We start from the raw sequence: 18,449 nt of genomic DNA on the forward strand, positions 1-18,449 counted from the left end.
TTAATGGGTGACTCATTGCAAACTCTTAATGAGATAGATTGTTTTGAAATTGCGCGCAGCATTGAATGAGACTGCTCGGAGCTATCTAAATGTATATAAATATTAAAAGAAATGACTTTACTGTGATTGCTCAAAATATCAGAAGTATTTCCTGTAATTTTGATGATTTCATACTTACACTCGCAAATCTTAAATTTGAAACTGATGTTATTATACTGACGGAATGTAGACTAACACCTGGAATAATTATTCCACAACTCAACAATTATTCAGCGTATTAGGTAGTTTTATATGTAAAAAATAGTCTTAAATCAAAAATTAAGGAAATTAAATTGTCTCAAGCTTCATGTTTGCAGCTAGAAATACTAAACAATATTGTGTTATGTATTTATCGATCTCCAGCCAACACTAACACTGAGCTGTTTATTAATTCCCTAAGCTCTCATCTCGACACCCTACAAACACAGAAAAATATTATTATAGCGGGAGACATAAACATAAATATTAAGCCTAAAGATACAGAATCTTCCTGTGAACACAGAAATAGAACAAATTATCTTGACACGCTATCTCTGTATGGTATACTACCTGGACACGTCCTACCTACTAGAATGGAAAACTGTTTGGACCACTTTATGCTCAAAATAAACAAACACAAAACCGCAGCTTCTGTAGCTATCCTACGCACTAGTATTACGGATCATTATACCACCCTTCTATCCCTATCAAAATTAAAAAACACCCCTGTAGCTAATAAAATTAAATCCACTATAGACTTTGAGCAGGCACACAAGTATGTACAAGAGAACAATCTAGCCGCATTACTTCTTTGTAATGACCCTGAAACCCTAACTAACTTATTGGTACAAAAACTAACAGAATCTATCAGTAGAAATACAATTTTAACTAAAATACCAAACAGTAAGCGTATTATAAAACCTTGGATCACTCCAGGAATTCTGCGTTGATTTTTATTGATTAATTTTGATTGACTGGTGCAAAGGTCTTTTGTAAGGCGTTGCAGAGCCTGAATTCATGCTAGAGGAAAACAATTCGGAATTACTTTAGTTTAAGGAGAATAATTAAATAAGATCGATGGTTCGTTCATTGTTTTTTTTTTATTATTATAACCTATTATGTTTATTACATTAAATATTCGTTATGGACTGACTCAATTACCTTGTAGACACTAGGGTTATATCGGGTGAGAGCAATCAAACACTGGTTACGGTATACACGTCTATTCGTTTGGCCACACAGTAAAGCTCTAAAACTAAAAGTTATTATTAGATACAATTGTACTGTGACACACTTAGCATACGCTGTAATGATACACAATTAGCATACGTGCCGTTACACCACCCCCCCCCCCTTTAATGAAAAATAAAAAACTTTATATAATATTAAAAATGTTAGGTAAAAAAACTAAACTATGCTGTCGCACTTGGTTCGCCTTGGGCTTGGTTGCGCCTGAAACTCTTCCTGACTGCATCATACGCCCCTGCCTGCAGCGACTGTATCTTCTTGGTAAACCACTTGTCGCACCCAGTCAGGCAACGCCGGAGAACCAAATATATTACCATCGCACCCATTACAATCAGTATGACGCTCCAACCGACCACAGTTATACTCGGTGTGCTGCTAACGTCGCCACTTGACTTTACATTAGCCACCACAACCTCGTCCTTGACCACTGAGTTGCCCATTTCGATCAACTTTACAAAATATTCAACTTATAAATATGCGTCTAAACCGATGTGTGGTTATAATACTTATGCTATTACTTACCTATAAATTGAAGCGCACGGGTTTTTTGCTGACCCGGCCGCTGCGCGACGTATTTACGGCCCAACTAGCACACAAGCTGCTTATACAGTCGTTATACAGCCTGATAGTTGCATAAGAGTCGTTCAAATGCTGTACAATTCTCTATAAGTTGTATACTAGCTATTTAAAAAACCCTTTAACAGCTAGGCGGGACAGTAGCCATTTAGTAGGAAACTAATGACTTATAGTGATATATGAGCATGTAATTGCACCGCTAGACAGCCTAGGGAAGTATAACTGAGTTAATGGAATCTTCTATAACACCGTTAACTGTATAAGGGGACTTTAGGAGATAAAGGAGTTTAAACGGAGTTATGCGTTGCGCTTATAGCGCTCAAGAGCGTAAATAAGCTTTTTGTAATGCCTTAGGTTCTATAACAGATTTTTTTAGGGCTAGTGTATTACTCATCTATAAAAGAGTTGCGTAGGTCTTTAATAGCGCCTTGAGCGTTATATCAGATATTTATATGGCTTCTGTACGGCAAATAGATGTATAAGGTATTCGAAACATTTTTACAGCCATGGGGATTACAGAATTATGTTAGTGTGTGTAGCACCTAAAGCGCTATAACCGAGTAATATACCTTTATACTAAAGCTTAAAATTATTATCATAATATATTTACATAGTGGTGGTTCAGTCTGTCAACTGTTTTTAAAGAATAAATAAATAATAAAATATAAATAAATAATAAAATATAAATAAATAATAAAATATAAATAAATAAAATAAATAAAATAAATAAAATAAATAAAATAAATAAAATAAATAAAATAAATAAAATAAATAAAATAAATAAAATAAATAAAATAAATAAAATAAATAAAATAAATAAAATACATAAAATAAATAAAATAAATAAAATAAATAAAATAAATAAAATAAATAAAATACATAAAATAAATAAAATAAATAAAATAAATAAAATAAATAAAATAAGTAAAATAAATAAAATAAATAAAATAAATAAAATAAATAAAATAAATAAAATAAATAAAATAAATAAAATAAATAAAATAAATAAAATAAATAAAATAAATAAAATAAATAAAATAAATAAAATAAATAAAATAAATAAAATAAATAAAATAAATAAAATAAATAAAATAAATAAAATAAATAAAATAAATAATATAAATAAAATAAATAAAAAGCAATGATTTTCAAACTATTTTAATATTCAACGACTGACCCCTAAAAGTACGAGTAAAATGCTGGTGTGCGACCAAAACAATTATATTGAAGCACTCCTATGCCACAACTGCAGAACATTGAGGTCTACAACAGCAAACACTAGAGCCTTTGTACAGCTTAAGCCGCTAGAGCAGATGTAACCAACTCTGAGAGGTGCTTGATCGAGACGCCATTACAGCATTTGGTAAACATATTTTTGAGGTTATTACGATCTTTTGAAGATCATATAAATCTATAGCCTGGTAACGTTAACATAATTAAAATCATTTTTTATTACCTATAACCCTAATTAAACTATCTGTAACCCTCAAAGTCTTATTTATGTTCAAAATACAATTTCCAAATCCACATATCTATATAATTTTTGCATTTAAAACTGAATATTTTGAGGGGGCATGAAAATATTGACGATAATATACATATATATTGACAGCAAACTGGAACTCGCACTTTCATATCACGTACACAAAGAAATAAAAGCGATAGACTACTTGTTATTTTCATAATCCAATCCGTAAAAATAAAATGTCTCCTCATTTGTCACTGATGATTCATTTTAATACAATATATTTAGTTTACACCATAATAAACCGACCATATTACTAATTTAGAGCGTTAGCATTTATAACCGTAACACAGTAGCGCTAAAATAAGGTAAAGGTGGTATAATCGCGCTGCAAGAGCTTTTTCGAACGCTCGTGGCGCTAACCACCTCTGTACAACAGCTGGTAAGCGCCACGAAGCTGCGAAAAAGCTCTTGTAGCGCGTTTATACCACCTTCATCTTATTTTAGCGCTCCTGTATTACTACTATACTACGTACTATTATAATTACTATTTACGACCACTGTAGATCCAATGTCGAGCTATAAGCTGGACAGTATGGGCCTATTTGACGCTACAAGAGATCTGTAGCCGCTTATAGAACCACTATACTTCTTACTAAGGAGCCTAAGGCGTTATAAAAATCCTTTAACCGGCCATTGTGCAGCTTGTTATAGCGCTTGTGTGCTAGTTGGGGGGAGCGGGTACAATAACGGGTGAAGCGCGAATTCCGCTTCTCGCTATGCTTGGCTCCGAACTTACAACTAATTCCTTATCATCTAATATCTTACTATTATTATCGTTGTCATTACAAACTAAATCCTCAGAATAATACTCAGGTTTGAGCCTATCAATTGATATATAGGATGTCCGACCTGGTAATTCTACTAAAAATGACTTTTCTTTCCTCATTAAAACTTTGAAAGGACCATCATATGGGGGTTGTAAAGGTTTCCTGACACTATCATTGCGAACGAATACACGTGTGCACTTATTTAAATCCGCGTGTACGAACAGTGTGCGCGCGTCCTTATGAGCTATCGGTTTAGGTTTCAGTTCGTTTATAATAGCGCGTAACCTTTGAACATATTGACAATGATCTACAATTTTATAACTGGAATCGCCATAGAAATCTCCAGGTAAACGTAATGTAGTGCCGTATGTTAATTCTGCGGCACTGACGCCTGTGTCGGCTCGCGCCGCTGCACGTAGCCCCAACAATACTATGGGAAGTTCCTCTACCCAAGAACTGGAATCGAACCTTGCTCTTAGGGCGGCTTTAAGACTGCGATGCCACCTTTCCACCATGTCGTTCGATTGAGGATGATACGCTGTTGTACGCTTTTTGTTTATACCTAAGTACTTCATAAGCTCGTTAAAAATAGAACTTTCGAATTGTCTGCCCTGATCGCTCGTCAGCCTATCGGGGCAGCCAAAACGTGCTATCCAACCGTCAACTATTACTTTAACAACCGTATCCGCTGTTATATCCTTGGTCGGGAAAGCCTCGGGCCATCCGGTCTGGCGATCAATTATTGTTACTAAATACTTATAATCCTGTATCGAAGAGGGTAACGGTCCTACGATATCGACATGTATATGAGAAAACCGCTCTGCTAATGGAAATGTACCTAATTCCGATTTATTATGCCTTGTAACCTTCGCACGTTGGCATCTAACGCATTCTTTCGCCCACTTGCCCACATCTCTATTCATACCGTCCCAGAAAAATCTTTCCTTAACTAATTTTCGCGAGGTACGAATCCCTGGGTGACTAAGATTGTGGACTGACTCAAAAGCTTGTCGCCTAAATTGTTGCGGTATGTAAGGCCGTATCTTGCTACCTGAAGTTTCACACGTTACTGCTGTGTCACATCCAGGTGTCACTATATCTTTAAATATAAACTTATAATTATTGTTATAACACTGAGTGCGCATTTTAGCCAGGTGTTCATCGTTAGCTTGTGATCGCGCGATCGCTTTGTAATCTAACGCTGTGGGACATGTTATTGTTTCTAACCGTGAGAGAGCGTCCGCTACCACGTTCTTATCTCCTATAATATAACGTATGTCTGTGGAGTACTCGCTTATATACATTATTTGCCTCACACGACGCGGTAACTCGTTATCGGAACTCGACTTTCTAAACATGAAAGTTAAAGGTTTATGGCCCGTAAAGATAATTAAATGTCGACCTTCTACCATGTTCCTGAAATATTTAATAGCTAAATACATTGCGAGAAGCTCTCGATCGTACGCACTATATTTGGTTTGCGATGGGGACATTTTCTTCGAAAAATATCCAAGAGGAACTCATTTGTTATCTATACACTGTTGTAATACGGCTCCCACACAGGTGTTCGATGCGTCACTCATGAGCGCTAGCGGAGTATCGTGTTTCGGATACGATAACGTCGCTGCGCTTTGCAAGCTACTTTTGCACCGTGAGAAAGCTTCATTAGATTTTTCCGTCCATTCTATTTTTGTTTTATCTTTTCTTTTAGAATGCTGTAAATATTGATTTAAATGATCTTGGTATTCAACGGCATGCGGTAAGTGTAATCTATAAAAATTGACCATGCCCAAAAAACGCCTTAATTGGTCTAAAGTTTCGGGCTTGGGGAAATTCGCGATCGCGTCAACTTTTTCTTGGAGTGGTCGAATACCCTGTGTGGAAACGTCAAATCCTAAAAATTCGATTTTAGATTCGCCAAAAATGCATTTATCTAAATTAATAGTAATGCCGAACTTATTTAAACGGCTAAATACCTCTCGTAAGCATTTCTCATGATCCTTTTGTTCACTAAAAATTAGAATATCGTCTACGTAGCAGTAAATAAAGTCCAAATCAGCAAGAACTGTGTGATTCATTAACCGCTGAAAAGTTTGCGCGGCGTTTCTCAAACCGAACGTCATGCGCGGGAACTCAAACAAACCGAAAGGTGTCGTTATGGCGGTTTTTTCCACATCGCTAGGATTCACAGATATAAAATGATATGCTCTACAGACGTCAATACGCGAAAATATAGTTTTGCCCGCCAACAAATAAGTAAAATCATATAGCCTTGGTATAGGGTAACGGTCTGCCTTAGTTATCGCATTAAGTGCCCTATAATCACCGCACGGCCGTAACTGACCGTTCTTTTTAACTACTATATGCAGAGGACTTGCCCACGCACTTTTCGACGGTCTACAAATCCCCAGTTCTTGCATGATTTTAAATTCTTCCCTTACCTTTATGTAGCGATGCGGCGGCAGCGGTCTGGCTCGAGCATGCACCGGTGGGCCGCTGGTCTCTATATAGTGGTACACATCATGTTTAGGCGGTTCTTTAAAAGAAATAGGCTTAGTTATATCTGGGAACTCAGCTAGTATGTTGTGGTAAGGACTACTAATATCAATTGTTTTTATTGACGTTTCGTTGCAACTTACAATTGACGCTATAACCTTAAAATTTGTAATTTCATCAATAATCCTATGCGCACTTAAATCTACAAGTAACCTAAAATGTGTCAAAAAATCTGCGCCTAATATAGGTTGGCGCACGTCGGCTACTACAAAAGTCCAACGTAATGCTCGACGTAACCCTAAGTCTAATGTTAAAGTTTTAGTACCGTAAGTGTTAATCTTCGTTCCATTTGCTGCATACAACGTGTAGCCTTGACATTCACTGTTACCAATGTTTTTACACTGTCTCTGCACTGGGAGAACGGAAACGTTGGCACCAGTATCCACCAGGAAGCGTAGTCCACTGTTGCGATCTGTAACACAGAGGCGGTGACACGGAGCTATGGTACAGACCTCCGCCGTTGTCGGTACCACGTCTAGTTTCCCTGCAACTTCTTCCAGGCACACGGGTCAACGCACTTCTTTGCACGTGCTCGACAACGATTGTGGTAGAAACAGAGCCAATCGGGGCTTTCGGGTGTCCTGCGGCCAACTGACGGTCCACGGCTTCTATTCTTCGATGACGAGCGTGAACGGTTGTGAGACTGCCATCGTGACTGTCTTGTGCCTAACTTCTCCAACTCTTCTATCTTCAGACTCAGCTTGGCGATCTCGGCTAGCAACATTTCGGTGTCCTTCGAAGTGTTGGGCTGTTGTGGTTGACATACCTCGCTCACATGCGCAGCTCGCGTTGTCGTCTCGAAAACGTTATCGGCGATTGCAGCGAGTTTGTCCAGCTCCTTGGTGTCCACCATGGCAAGTACTGCTCGCACTGCAGACGGCAAATGGCCTTGCCACAGCATCCTCAGTGTCTCGTCGGGTATCTTGTCCTTCGCCAACTCCCTCATGTGCCGCAATAGCTGCGATGGCTTCTGCTCGCCCAAATCCATTTCACTGATCAGCTTTTGCAATTGACGATTCTTCGATTCTTCGTAAATAGCGAGAAGGCGCGTCTTCAATGCCGAAAATTTGTTCTGCGCTGGCGGATCCATCAACAGATCTGTAACTTGCTGAATGGCCTCTTTCGAAAGTTTGGAAACGACTATGTCAAACTTCGCGGTGTCAGCAAGCTTTTGAGGTGCCAGCATAGCTTCGACTCTGTAAAACCATACGCGTGGGGTGTCGATCCAAAATTCTGGTATTTTCGAAGTCAATGTGATCGCTGCTAATTCGGCAGACGATTGACCTGAGGTAGCTTCAGGCTGGTCGCTACCGGGCGCAGACATTTCTTCAGGTTTAAGTTCTGTGGTCATTTTGCTACAGGGTGGTCACTAATAATGTTCAAACAAGTTTGTATCACAACACGAGTACGTCCGAAAAATCACGTCGGGGTCACCACTTGTAGACACTAGGGTTATATCGGGTGAGAGCAATCAAACACTGGTTACGGTATACACGTCTATTCGTTTGGCCACACAGTAAAGCTCTAAAACTAAAAGTTATTATTAGATACAATTGTACTGTGACACACTTAGCATACGCTGTAATGATACACAATTAGCATACGTGCCGTTACAACCTCTTTACTAAAAATAATTGCTTTCCTCTGGCACGAATACAGGCTCTGCAACGGCGTACAAAAGATTTTTTCACCAGTCAAGCCAAATTCCTTGCATTTATTTCTTCTGACGCTGTGTCAATTTTCTGGCGAAGTTCTGATAGATTTTGTATTGATTTCGAATAATATATACTTTTTCTTTTATGCATTCCCAGTAAAAAATATCTACTGAATTTAGATCGGGAGAACGAGGAGGCCATAAAATTGTACCACTGCGTCCGATCCATTTGCGAGGATACTCTTCGTTCAAATAAAAATAACATTTTTAATGGCAAGAAAAGTGGCAAGTGTTACAATATTTTGAAATTTTGATTAAATGCGCCAACTTTTGAAATAACTTGCCAAGGGTAGTGTAGTACATTTTTTTTCAGTATGAAGCGTCAAAGTTGACTAACGATATTTTTGAGAAAGATGACTCACTAAAACTTAACTTTTTTTATTAAATTAACAATTTTTTGTGCATTAATTTGTTATACGATTAATAGCATATTTAATTAAGATCACGAAAGTCAAAAATACACAGCGAAATTGTGACATTGGTGATCACAGGACTTGAAAATGCGACCAAGGGTGTGGAATTTCAACTTTTTTGAAAAGTGTCTATTATTGCTGAACTAAGTGATATGGAATTTTTTTTTTATTTTTCCTATAACCGGTATGACTTGGCCTTTCATCCTGTCTCGGAATATCGTTGAGTTTTGGGACACCCTGTATATGTTTTAGTGCTTCCCAACGCACACAACCAGGGAAAGACTTTATTGTGAAAATTCATACTTGTTCCACCAGCATGCAGGGCCAAAGACCAAGTTGTGACTGTTTGACCATCAACAAAGTACCTCATATTAAGTATCTGGGTGTAATCGTGGATCAAAGACTATCCTGGTACCCACACATTGAGCAAGTTGCAAACAGAATTAGAAAGTTAACTTGGATCTTCAGGACTCTTAGACATGTGGCTCCCAAGGCTTCTAGAGATAGCTCAGGTTTTCAAAAAGATTTCCTGAAGATGATTTATGTCGCATTACTCCAATCAGTGCTTTCTTATTGCATACCCGTCTGGGGTGGTGCAGCAAAAACACATTTGTTGGTGGTAGAACGAGCACAACGCGCCCTTATCAATACTAATCCTGTGCATATACTTTAAAAAGAAGAGATTACCTACCGAGGATTTATACCAGCTTAGCAACCTTCTCTCGGTCAGAAAACTCTATTTGACACAAATTATATTAAAAACGCATAGTTCCCTTACCTTTGATCCTAGCATACTATCAAAAAGACGTAAAGATATGATCCTTAACATCCCTGGAACGAGGACCTCCCTCGCTAGCATGCAATTTCTCAGACGATCGGCCGCACTGTACAATATGATAAACAAACATACTTACATATACCCTAAAACCTACCGGGAAAGTAAAAAAATGATAATGGATTGGTTAAAAACACTTACTTACGACAACACTGAAATACTATTGCTTTATTAACACATACACACACATACAATTATGTAAACGTACTCACTCACCACACTCACACAATACTATCTCACATATTCTTACACAATACACTTTCACATACTCTCTCACCATACACTCACACTACACCTACCTATTCACATACCTTGATTAAACTTTATTTTTATTTTAGACTAATATTAAGCATACTTAAAATATCTTTGTTTACCATAAGACATGTGTTTTGCTACGAAAGAGCGGTTTCTCCTAACACAAGCATTACTTGCTTAAAAGGAGACTCCATTCATGAATATTGTAAAAATGTTAACTTGTTTTACAAATAAATATATATATTTTTTCATTTCATTTTCATTTTTCATCCACTAACCCCTGATGACGGCCGCACCGCTCTCGCACCGCACCCTCACCGCACCCGCACCGCACCCGCACCGCAACCGCACCGCACCCGCACCGCAACCGCATCCGCACCGCAAGCGCACCCGCACCGCAACCGCACCGCACCCTCACCGCACCCGCACCGCACCCGCACCGCACACGCACCGCAACCGCACCGCGACCGCACCCTCACTGCTATCGCATTGTCACCTCACCGCTCCTGTATCGCACTATGTACCTACCATAAATTGTATTCAGACGCAATATATCAATTAATTGGTGGCAGCACATCGACAGGGGCTGTGATCAGAGATGATAATAATATATTATAAAATTCATCTCGTTTGACATCGTTTCCCATCGTCGTATATGTTTCATGTTTTATTTTGAACGAACACCCGCCCTGTTTGTATGCAACAGTTAGACGTGTACAATTACATAACAATTTACTCTGTTCTGTACTGTTCTCATCTGCTACTAGTCTACTAGTAATTATACATCAATAGCATATTATTAAAATTAAGTAAACAAAACCACTTGAATAAAAATAATAAATTAAATCAAATAGATAAATAAAATTAAATCAAAGAATAATAAATTTATTCAATTAGCAATACATTCCGTACATTGTGGCATCATGGCAACATAGCAACATAGCAACATGGCAACATTTATAATATGAATGAGTGCAGTGAAGAGGATTATATTTCATTGATTGTACATTCCCCACTAATATAATAACTAAAATAATCCATACTAATATTATAAATGCGAAAGTAACTCTGTCTGTCTGTCTGTCTGTCTGTCTGCTACTCAATCACGTCTAAACTACTGAACCAATTTGCATGAAATTTGGTATGGAGATATTTTGATACCCGAAAAAGGACATAGGCTACTTTTTACCCCGGGAAAATGACGCATTTCCCGGGAAAATGCAGAAGATTCAACGAAGTCTCGAATAACCAATATTATAATGACATTGAATAAACAAAATTCCGTTGCCATGGCAACTGTTTTAATGGCGGATATGCCTTAGCGCGACTTCGTTATACTAAGAGATATAAATCATTTTGAGAATATTTTTCGTGAAAAAGAACATATTTTATATCATCACGCTACGACCAATAAGAGCAGAGTAGGTAACAGTAAAAAGTGTTACAAAAAGATGGAAAATTCTGACCCATTCTCTCTTATGTGACGCAAGCGAAGTTGCGCGGGTCAGCTAGTGCTATATAAGCTGATGCGGTGGACGTTGAACTCGTATTAACTGGATGATACAATGATTATACGAGTTATCATGTAGCGCAATACAGCCGGTACTGTCGACAAGCGACAGTTTCATATTTAATTATTTAAAATGTTCTGCCAAAATAATTCTTACGGAGCGCCGTAGAGGCAAATAATAGATTTTAACAGTTTCTACACAGTAGTTCGAAATCGAAATCGAAATCGAAATCGAAATCGAAATCGAAATCGAAGTCGAAGTCGAAGTCGAAGTCGAAGTCGAAGTCGAAGTCGAAGTCGAAGTCGAAGTCGAAGTCGAAGTCGAAGTCGAAGTCGAAGTCGAAGTCGAAGTCGAAGTCGAAGTCGAAGTCGAAGTCGAAGTCGAAGTCGAAGTCGAAGTCGAAGTCGAAGTCGAAGTCGAAGTCGAAGTCGAAGTCGAAGTCGAAGTCGAAGTCGAAGTCGAAGTCGAAGTCGAAGTCGAAGTCGAAGTCGAAGTCGAAGTCGAAGTCGAAGTCGAAGTCGAAGTCGAAGTCGAAGTCGAAGTCGAAGTCGAAGTCGAAGTCGAAGTCGAAGTCGAAGTCGAAGTCGAAGTCGAAGTCGAAGTCGAAGTCGAAATCGAAATCGAAATCGAAATCGAAATCGAAATCGAAATCGAAATCGAATTCGAATTCGAAATTTGTTAATTTATTTCTGAATAAGCACGAAATCAGGTTAATAATTATAGAAATTGAGTTTTAAAGTCTATGTAAAAACTTGTTGACAACAGATTAATTATAATTAAACGTCTGCTGTTATACGGTGTTGTTGGATATTAAGTCGTGTATTATTGTTTATCTCGTATAAAAATAATAAAAAAAGGAACGACACTCCCTTAAGTTTGGTGATCAGCTCAATCAGCTGTTTGAATTTAGTTCGTTGAACTTCGTTGACACTTCACTCAACTTGAATATTGTACGTTTGCTTGTTACAGTTATATTTCGATGCAACAAATTTGTACACCACATCTATTATCACTAATTTACTATATTATGCACTAATACTTATAAATATACACTTATGATAATAAAATTAAAATTAAAATTGAGGAGCTACTATTTTACAATGTCATCTCACTCGTTAAATTAAATAGTCAGTTACTAGTTAAATTTCAAAATTCCAGAGACATTTCCTCAAATATGATACACACAGTATCATTTTGTTACTTAATAGCCATCATAATATTATTATTATAATAACGAGAGAAAATATTTTTTAGCGTAATTGTGTAAAGATTCTCTTTTCACTACGAGGTTACCGTTTGCTACGGGCTACGTGCTACGGTGCTACGCGGTGGCTACGAATTGAAAAGTTGTTTGTAGAAAGTATTAACTATTAGGGTCAGCGCAGACCAAGAGGAGCGCAGCGGAGAGGATTTTTTTAACGCACTTGAAAATCAACTTTAAATTAATTAAAATAAAGTGCATAATTGCTTGAACCTGACAAAAAATGCTCGCGCGTCCTCGAGGATGCGCGGGCATCCCCGCGCATACTCGAGGACGCGCGAGCATCGTACGAAAAATTTCAATGTTGTTACTGAGTTTAAAGAGAGAGAACGTCATTTTTATTCTTCTTCAGTCAAAAGAGCAATTATAATCATGACCCAGTCTACCATCGTTGACGAATTTTCACGAAAACTGGCCTGTTTAATGAAGAATGGTAACCTAGAAAGTTTTCCTCGCGCAGGCTCGAGCAGTCGCGAGCATGCTCGAGCATCCGCGAGCCGTAAAGAAAATGCTCGAGACCGCGCGAGGATTATTCCGGTCTGTCTGCGCTGGGCCTTAGGCCTGGACAGTCTCTTCAGTAGGTCAATTATATTGGTTAACTAGCCGACCCGCGCAGCTCCGCTCACGCTTTCTTCTATAGCTGACCGGCAGACTTCGTACTGCCTCATCGATAAATAAAAGACCTAATCTTTTGTATAAAATGATTTAAAACGAATCTGTATTTAATAAAAAAGTATTTATTGAATAAAGCATGAAGTTTTATTATTATTTTCACATATTTTACATCATGTTGCTTACTTAGAAAACAGTTACACAGAAAGAGTTTTCCTGAAATACAGGCCATTTATAAGGTTTAAATTTGATATTCACAGACACACACTGTTAAAATACTGTCTGTTTATTAATTTAAAGCTTTCTCGTAAACTATATTTTTTGTTTTGTTTTGTGGTGTATAATTGTCCATGCGCGAAACAGGGAAACTCCAAGTTGATTCCACAAACTTCTAACGAACTTCTAACATTTGCAGTTACATCTTGTTGCAAAAATACTCGCATGTTAGTTGTTAAGTGGAGTGTCTTTACGTACTGCCACAAATTTGATGATTTAAGGCATGCATTTAGTTCATCAGCAACAGTTGATCGGGGAATAACTGGAAGAGTCTGACGAAAATCACCTGACAACAGAATCATGGCCCCACCGAAAATATTTTGGTTGTCACGAAGATCTTTCAACGTTCTGTCCAGTGCCTCCAGTGACCTCTTATGGGCCATTGTGCATTCATCCCATACAATCAATTTGCATACAGCAGAGTTGCAGCTATTCCAGATGAAGCCAACGCTAGAGCAACATCATTTCGCGATCTGATCCTCGCCAAAAGCAATGAAATTAAAAACGTTTTTCCGGTTCCTCCGGGAGCATCAAGGAAATAAATTCCACCAGATCCACTGTTCACAGCTTCTATCAAAGTGTCGTACGCAATTCTTTGTTGTTGATTTAATTGTGGAACATTTGTACGAACTGTTTCGGCCAATGCTTCAATGTCGTACTGATGTTCTCTTTGCAACTCGTGGTTTAATGCATCGTGCATATGACGATTAGGTGCTGTCATTCCCAAACACGACAATACTTTATTTGCCATCAATAAACACATATCTTGATGATCATTGACATGATCAATGTGTCATTGTAAATTTCTTCATTCATTTGTATTGTAGGATTCAAAGTTTGACGGCGCACACGATGCAAAACATCCTCAGACATGTCATCTCTATACTTAACCCACAAATCTTTTGGATTCGAGGGGAAACATGTCGATATGATAATCGCAAACAACGTACGAATTTGATGCGGCGACGAAGATATTACGGAATCCTTGAGCGTATCATCCCAGTGCGAATCGTTCTCAAGTAAATGTAATAGTTGACATGCCTCACGGTAAGTCGCACACAGCTGTCCATCAACTGTTCTCAGTTGTTTAAACGATGTCGGACCACGAACATTCACCAACAACAACCGCAAATAATAACATTCATCGTTATTTGGATGTACTGTGTAGATGCGACCCAGAGCATCTGAAGCAAATACATTTGGATGTCCTTCAACTGGTGTTCCTTGTTTTCGACGCTGAAACGATTTTGATGATGCGTTCCATGTGTAATAGCGTGGCATGTCAGCATACACCAAAGTGCGAGCAAAATCATCAGTTTGACAGACTGTGAAGAAACTTGTTAATGTTGTCGACTGTGGATGTGCCGCTCTGTCTGCCGCGTTAGATTCATTAAAATAAACTCGTTGACCATTTTCTAAATGGACTGCCAAATGGTATAGGTACTGTAGGTTGTCTTTCATGGATCGCAAATGGACGACCTAAGTCAGATCGTCTTCTCCTCGGTTTCGTAAATTGTAATTAATCAAATTGAGAAAATTTCCTGCTCATTTAGCAGTAAAGTGTCACTATCACAAAGGATCACCAAAGTAAAGAAAGTTCTCGCGCACGTAGCCACAAAGATAGATATAATATTGTAATAATTCTTAAAACTTCATGTTTTATTCAATTTTTATTAAATACAGATTGGATTTGACATATTAGTTGGTTGTTCTATTTTAAAAATATCTAGGTATTTGTTGTTTTTCTTTTTTTTATGTACTTTTTTTTGTGACTGAGTTTTAGCGAGACTAACGAACAGCAATTCATTTTTATATATATAGATAACGAAGTCGCGTTATGGCATATCCACCATTAAAACAGTTGCCATGACAACGGAATTTTGTTAATTCAATGTCATTATAAAATGGATTATTCGCGACTTCGTTCGCCACCTGATTTTTTTCGGGAAATGCGTCATTTTCCCGGGGTAAAAAGTAGCCTATGTCCATCTCCTGGCTCTAAGCTACCTCCCTACCAATTTTCAGCCAAATCTGTTCTGCCGTTCTTGAGTTATAAGTGGTGTAACTAACACGACTTTCTTTTATATATATAGATTATTACTAGCTGACCCGCGCAATTTCGCTTGCGTCACATAAGAGAATCATAATTTTCCCCCTCTTTGTAACATTTAAAAATTATTATCAATTTAAAAATTATTTTTCTCAAATTGCCGCCGAAACGCTCCCAAACTGTCACGTGATAAATATCTACGTCACAGGCCGATAAACAAAGCTCGCGTTTTAAATCAAATCAAATCAAATCAAATTGTTTATTTGTCCATGTATGTGTTATGTATAAATAAGGCCGCTACACAGTATCCTAATGGATATACAAATGTTTTTTACTTAGTGTCTACTTACATCTAAGGTTATTTATTATACAATACAGTTATTGCACTACAACACTAACCTAATTAATAATACTAACAAATATTTTAAATATTAACTTACTTATTACTTATTTATTACATAGGAACACAGTAATTCGTCATCAGTCATATATTCATTGGTAATAGCATTTTTTAATTAGGAATAATTTAAGTTCTTTTTTAAACTCCATAATATTCAAGTTTCTTATATTTTGTGGTATTCTATTATATGTATATCTGGGGAGCCATCACAAAAATACTTTTGCGGAAAAGAGCTGTATTTGCTGATTCGAGTTCCAAAATATTATTTACTCTTTTTCTTAATCTTGAATCAACTGGTTTAAATTTAAATAAATGATTGTTCATTTTAATAAAAACAGCAACTTATATGTACAACGTATATGTACAAACATGGCAATGTTAATAGATTTAAAGATTGGAAGTGTGGTTTGCAGCTGTCCCTGGGGTGTAAGCTGCAAATAGCGCGTATGCACTTCTTTTGTATTATAAATAGACGATCTATGTCTATTGAGTTACCCCAAAAAATCAATCCATATCTCAATATTGATACTACATAACTGTGGTAGGCTATTAGTACTGTATCACGATTTGCAACCCGAGATAGTTTATACAGAGCATAAGAAAAGCTATTTATTTTTGCACATGTTGCCTCTACATGTGCTTTCCAATTTAATTTACTATCAATTGTTAATCCTAGAAACTTTATGTTATCTTTCTGTGTAACTATTGTCCCATTATGATTTATGTTTAATTCTTGAGGTTGTGGAGAAACGAGGTGATCGTGTTCCTCCAACACAAAGGGAGTATCCTCCGACCAGGCGAGGTGATCATGCCTGGTGGGCCTACGCTGCCCGACTGTTGTAGTCGGGAACTTGTATATATAGTCAGTTGCAGTGCAAACTTCGATAGCGCGATCTAGGACTTGTGACGTCAGTCACACTGCGCGTCGTGGTTGGTTGCGCGCTGGTTCCATTAGATGTCGCTGTATGTACCGAGCCGCTACAAGGTATTCGTCGTTGATAGAAATGCATCAAATGTGTTTTTCCTAAATTAATATGGAGATTATTTGACTCTAGCCATTCTACAGTTTGTGTTAAAGCTTTATTATTCTCTTCTTCGGGACTAAATTTCTTGTCAGATTTAATAATAATTGTGCTATCATCAGCAAACAGTATAGTTGGATGACTTAAGTTTTTAGGAAGGTCATTTATATAGACTAAAAAAAGCAAGGGTCTTAAGACGCTTCCCTGTGGGACTCCATATTTTACTTCTCTGACTTGTGAGCAATATCTATGTTCCTGTTTGGTTTCAGTGACTACATTGGTTATTTCAGTGTATTGTTGTCGACCGCTTAAATATGATGATAGTAGATCCAAGCATGTACCGCGTACGCCATATTTTTCTAACTAATCGAGAAGTATATTATGATCGACATAATCGAAAGCTTTCGTCATATCCATATAAACGCGCAAATCGGTATCCTATTATCTACACTCTCCATAACTTTTTGGAGGAAGTTAAATATGGCTAAATTAGTCGATTTATTCTTTCTGAAACCGTTTTGCTCATTGATTAGCATGTTTTTGTTTTCGAGAAAGTTATATAGACGGGAGTGGACTTAATGAAACACAGTAAAGTAGTACCACTCTTTAAGAAGGGATCTAAGAGTGAGCCCAGCAATTTCAGGCCCATTTCCATCTTGCCTGCGGTTAGCAAAATCTTCGAAAAGGTCATATTAGAGCAGCTCGAAAGTCACTTTAACTCGAATCAGCTATTTCATGGTAAACAGTATGGTTTCACAAAGGGTAGGTCAACAATCGATGCAGGTATTTCGCTCGTCAAGCATATCTATGATGCTTGGGAGACATCCCAGGACGCCATTGGGGTGTTCTGCGATCTCTCCAAAGCATTTGACTGTGTCCAACATAATACGCTCCTTAGGAAACTAAACCACTACGGAATTAGGGATACAGCGCTCGATTTACTTGCGTCATATTTGAGTAATAGGATTCAACGAGTAGATATCAATGGTGTAAGGTCTTCAGGTTCAGCTGTTTCTCTCGGCGTGCCTCAGGGTTCGATACTCGGTCCGTTTCTTTTTCTCGTATATATAAACGATCTCCCCTTTCAGGTGCAGGACTTATGTGATATTATATTATTTGCAGATGACACTTCACTCATTTTTAAAGTAGATCGTTCGAAGTCTTGTTTTATTGATATCAGTAGTATTCTTGAACAGGTCCACAACTGGTTCACTTGTAATAATCTGTTATTAAATTCTAACAAAACTAAGTGCATTAGGTTCACTATGCCCAACGCGAGGAATTTAGGTACTAACATAGTCGTAAATGGGCAAACTATCGATTTGGTAGATTCGGCAACTTTTTTAGGTATCAGTCTGGATAGCAAGCTCCAATGGGGCACTCAAATAGCGCATCTCTCGGGGAGAC

At 37.6% G+C, this 18,449-nt stretch overlaps 1 protein-coding gene across 1 annotated transcript; it reads right to left on the reverse strand.

Moving 5' to 3' along the window:
• Window positions 1-7,168: 7,168 nt before the first annotated feature.
• On the reverse strand, window positions 7,169-8,044 carry LOC142986626 (uncharacterized). Its single transcript, XM_076135164.1, has one exon. The coding sequence runs from the start codon at window positions 8,042-8,044 to the stop codon at window positions 7,169-7,171; it is 876 nt and encodes a 291-aa protein (XP_075991279.1).
• Between the last annotated feature and the right edge of the window lie 10,405 nt (window positions 8,045-18,449).

This window comes from Anticarsia gemmatalis, chromosome Z, assembly GCF_050436995.1.
Source record: "Anticarsia gemmatalis isolate Benzon Research Colony breed Stoneville strain chromosome Z, ilAntGemm2 primary, whole genome shotgun sequence".
Lineage (NCBI taxonomy): Eukaryota > Metazoa > Arthropoda > Insecta > Lepidoptera > Erebidae > Anticarsia > Anticarsia gemmatalis.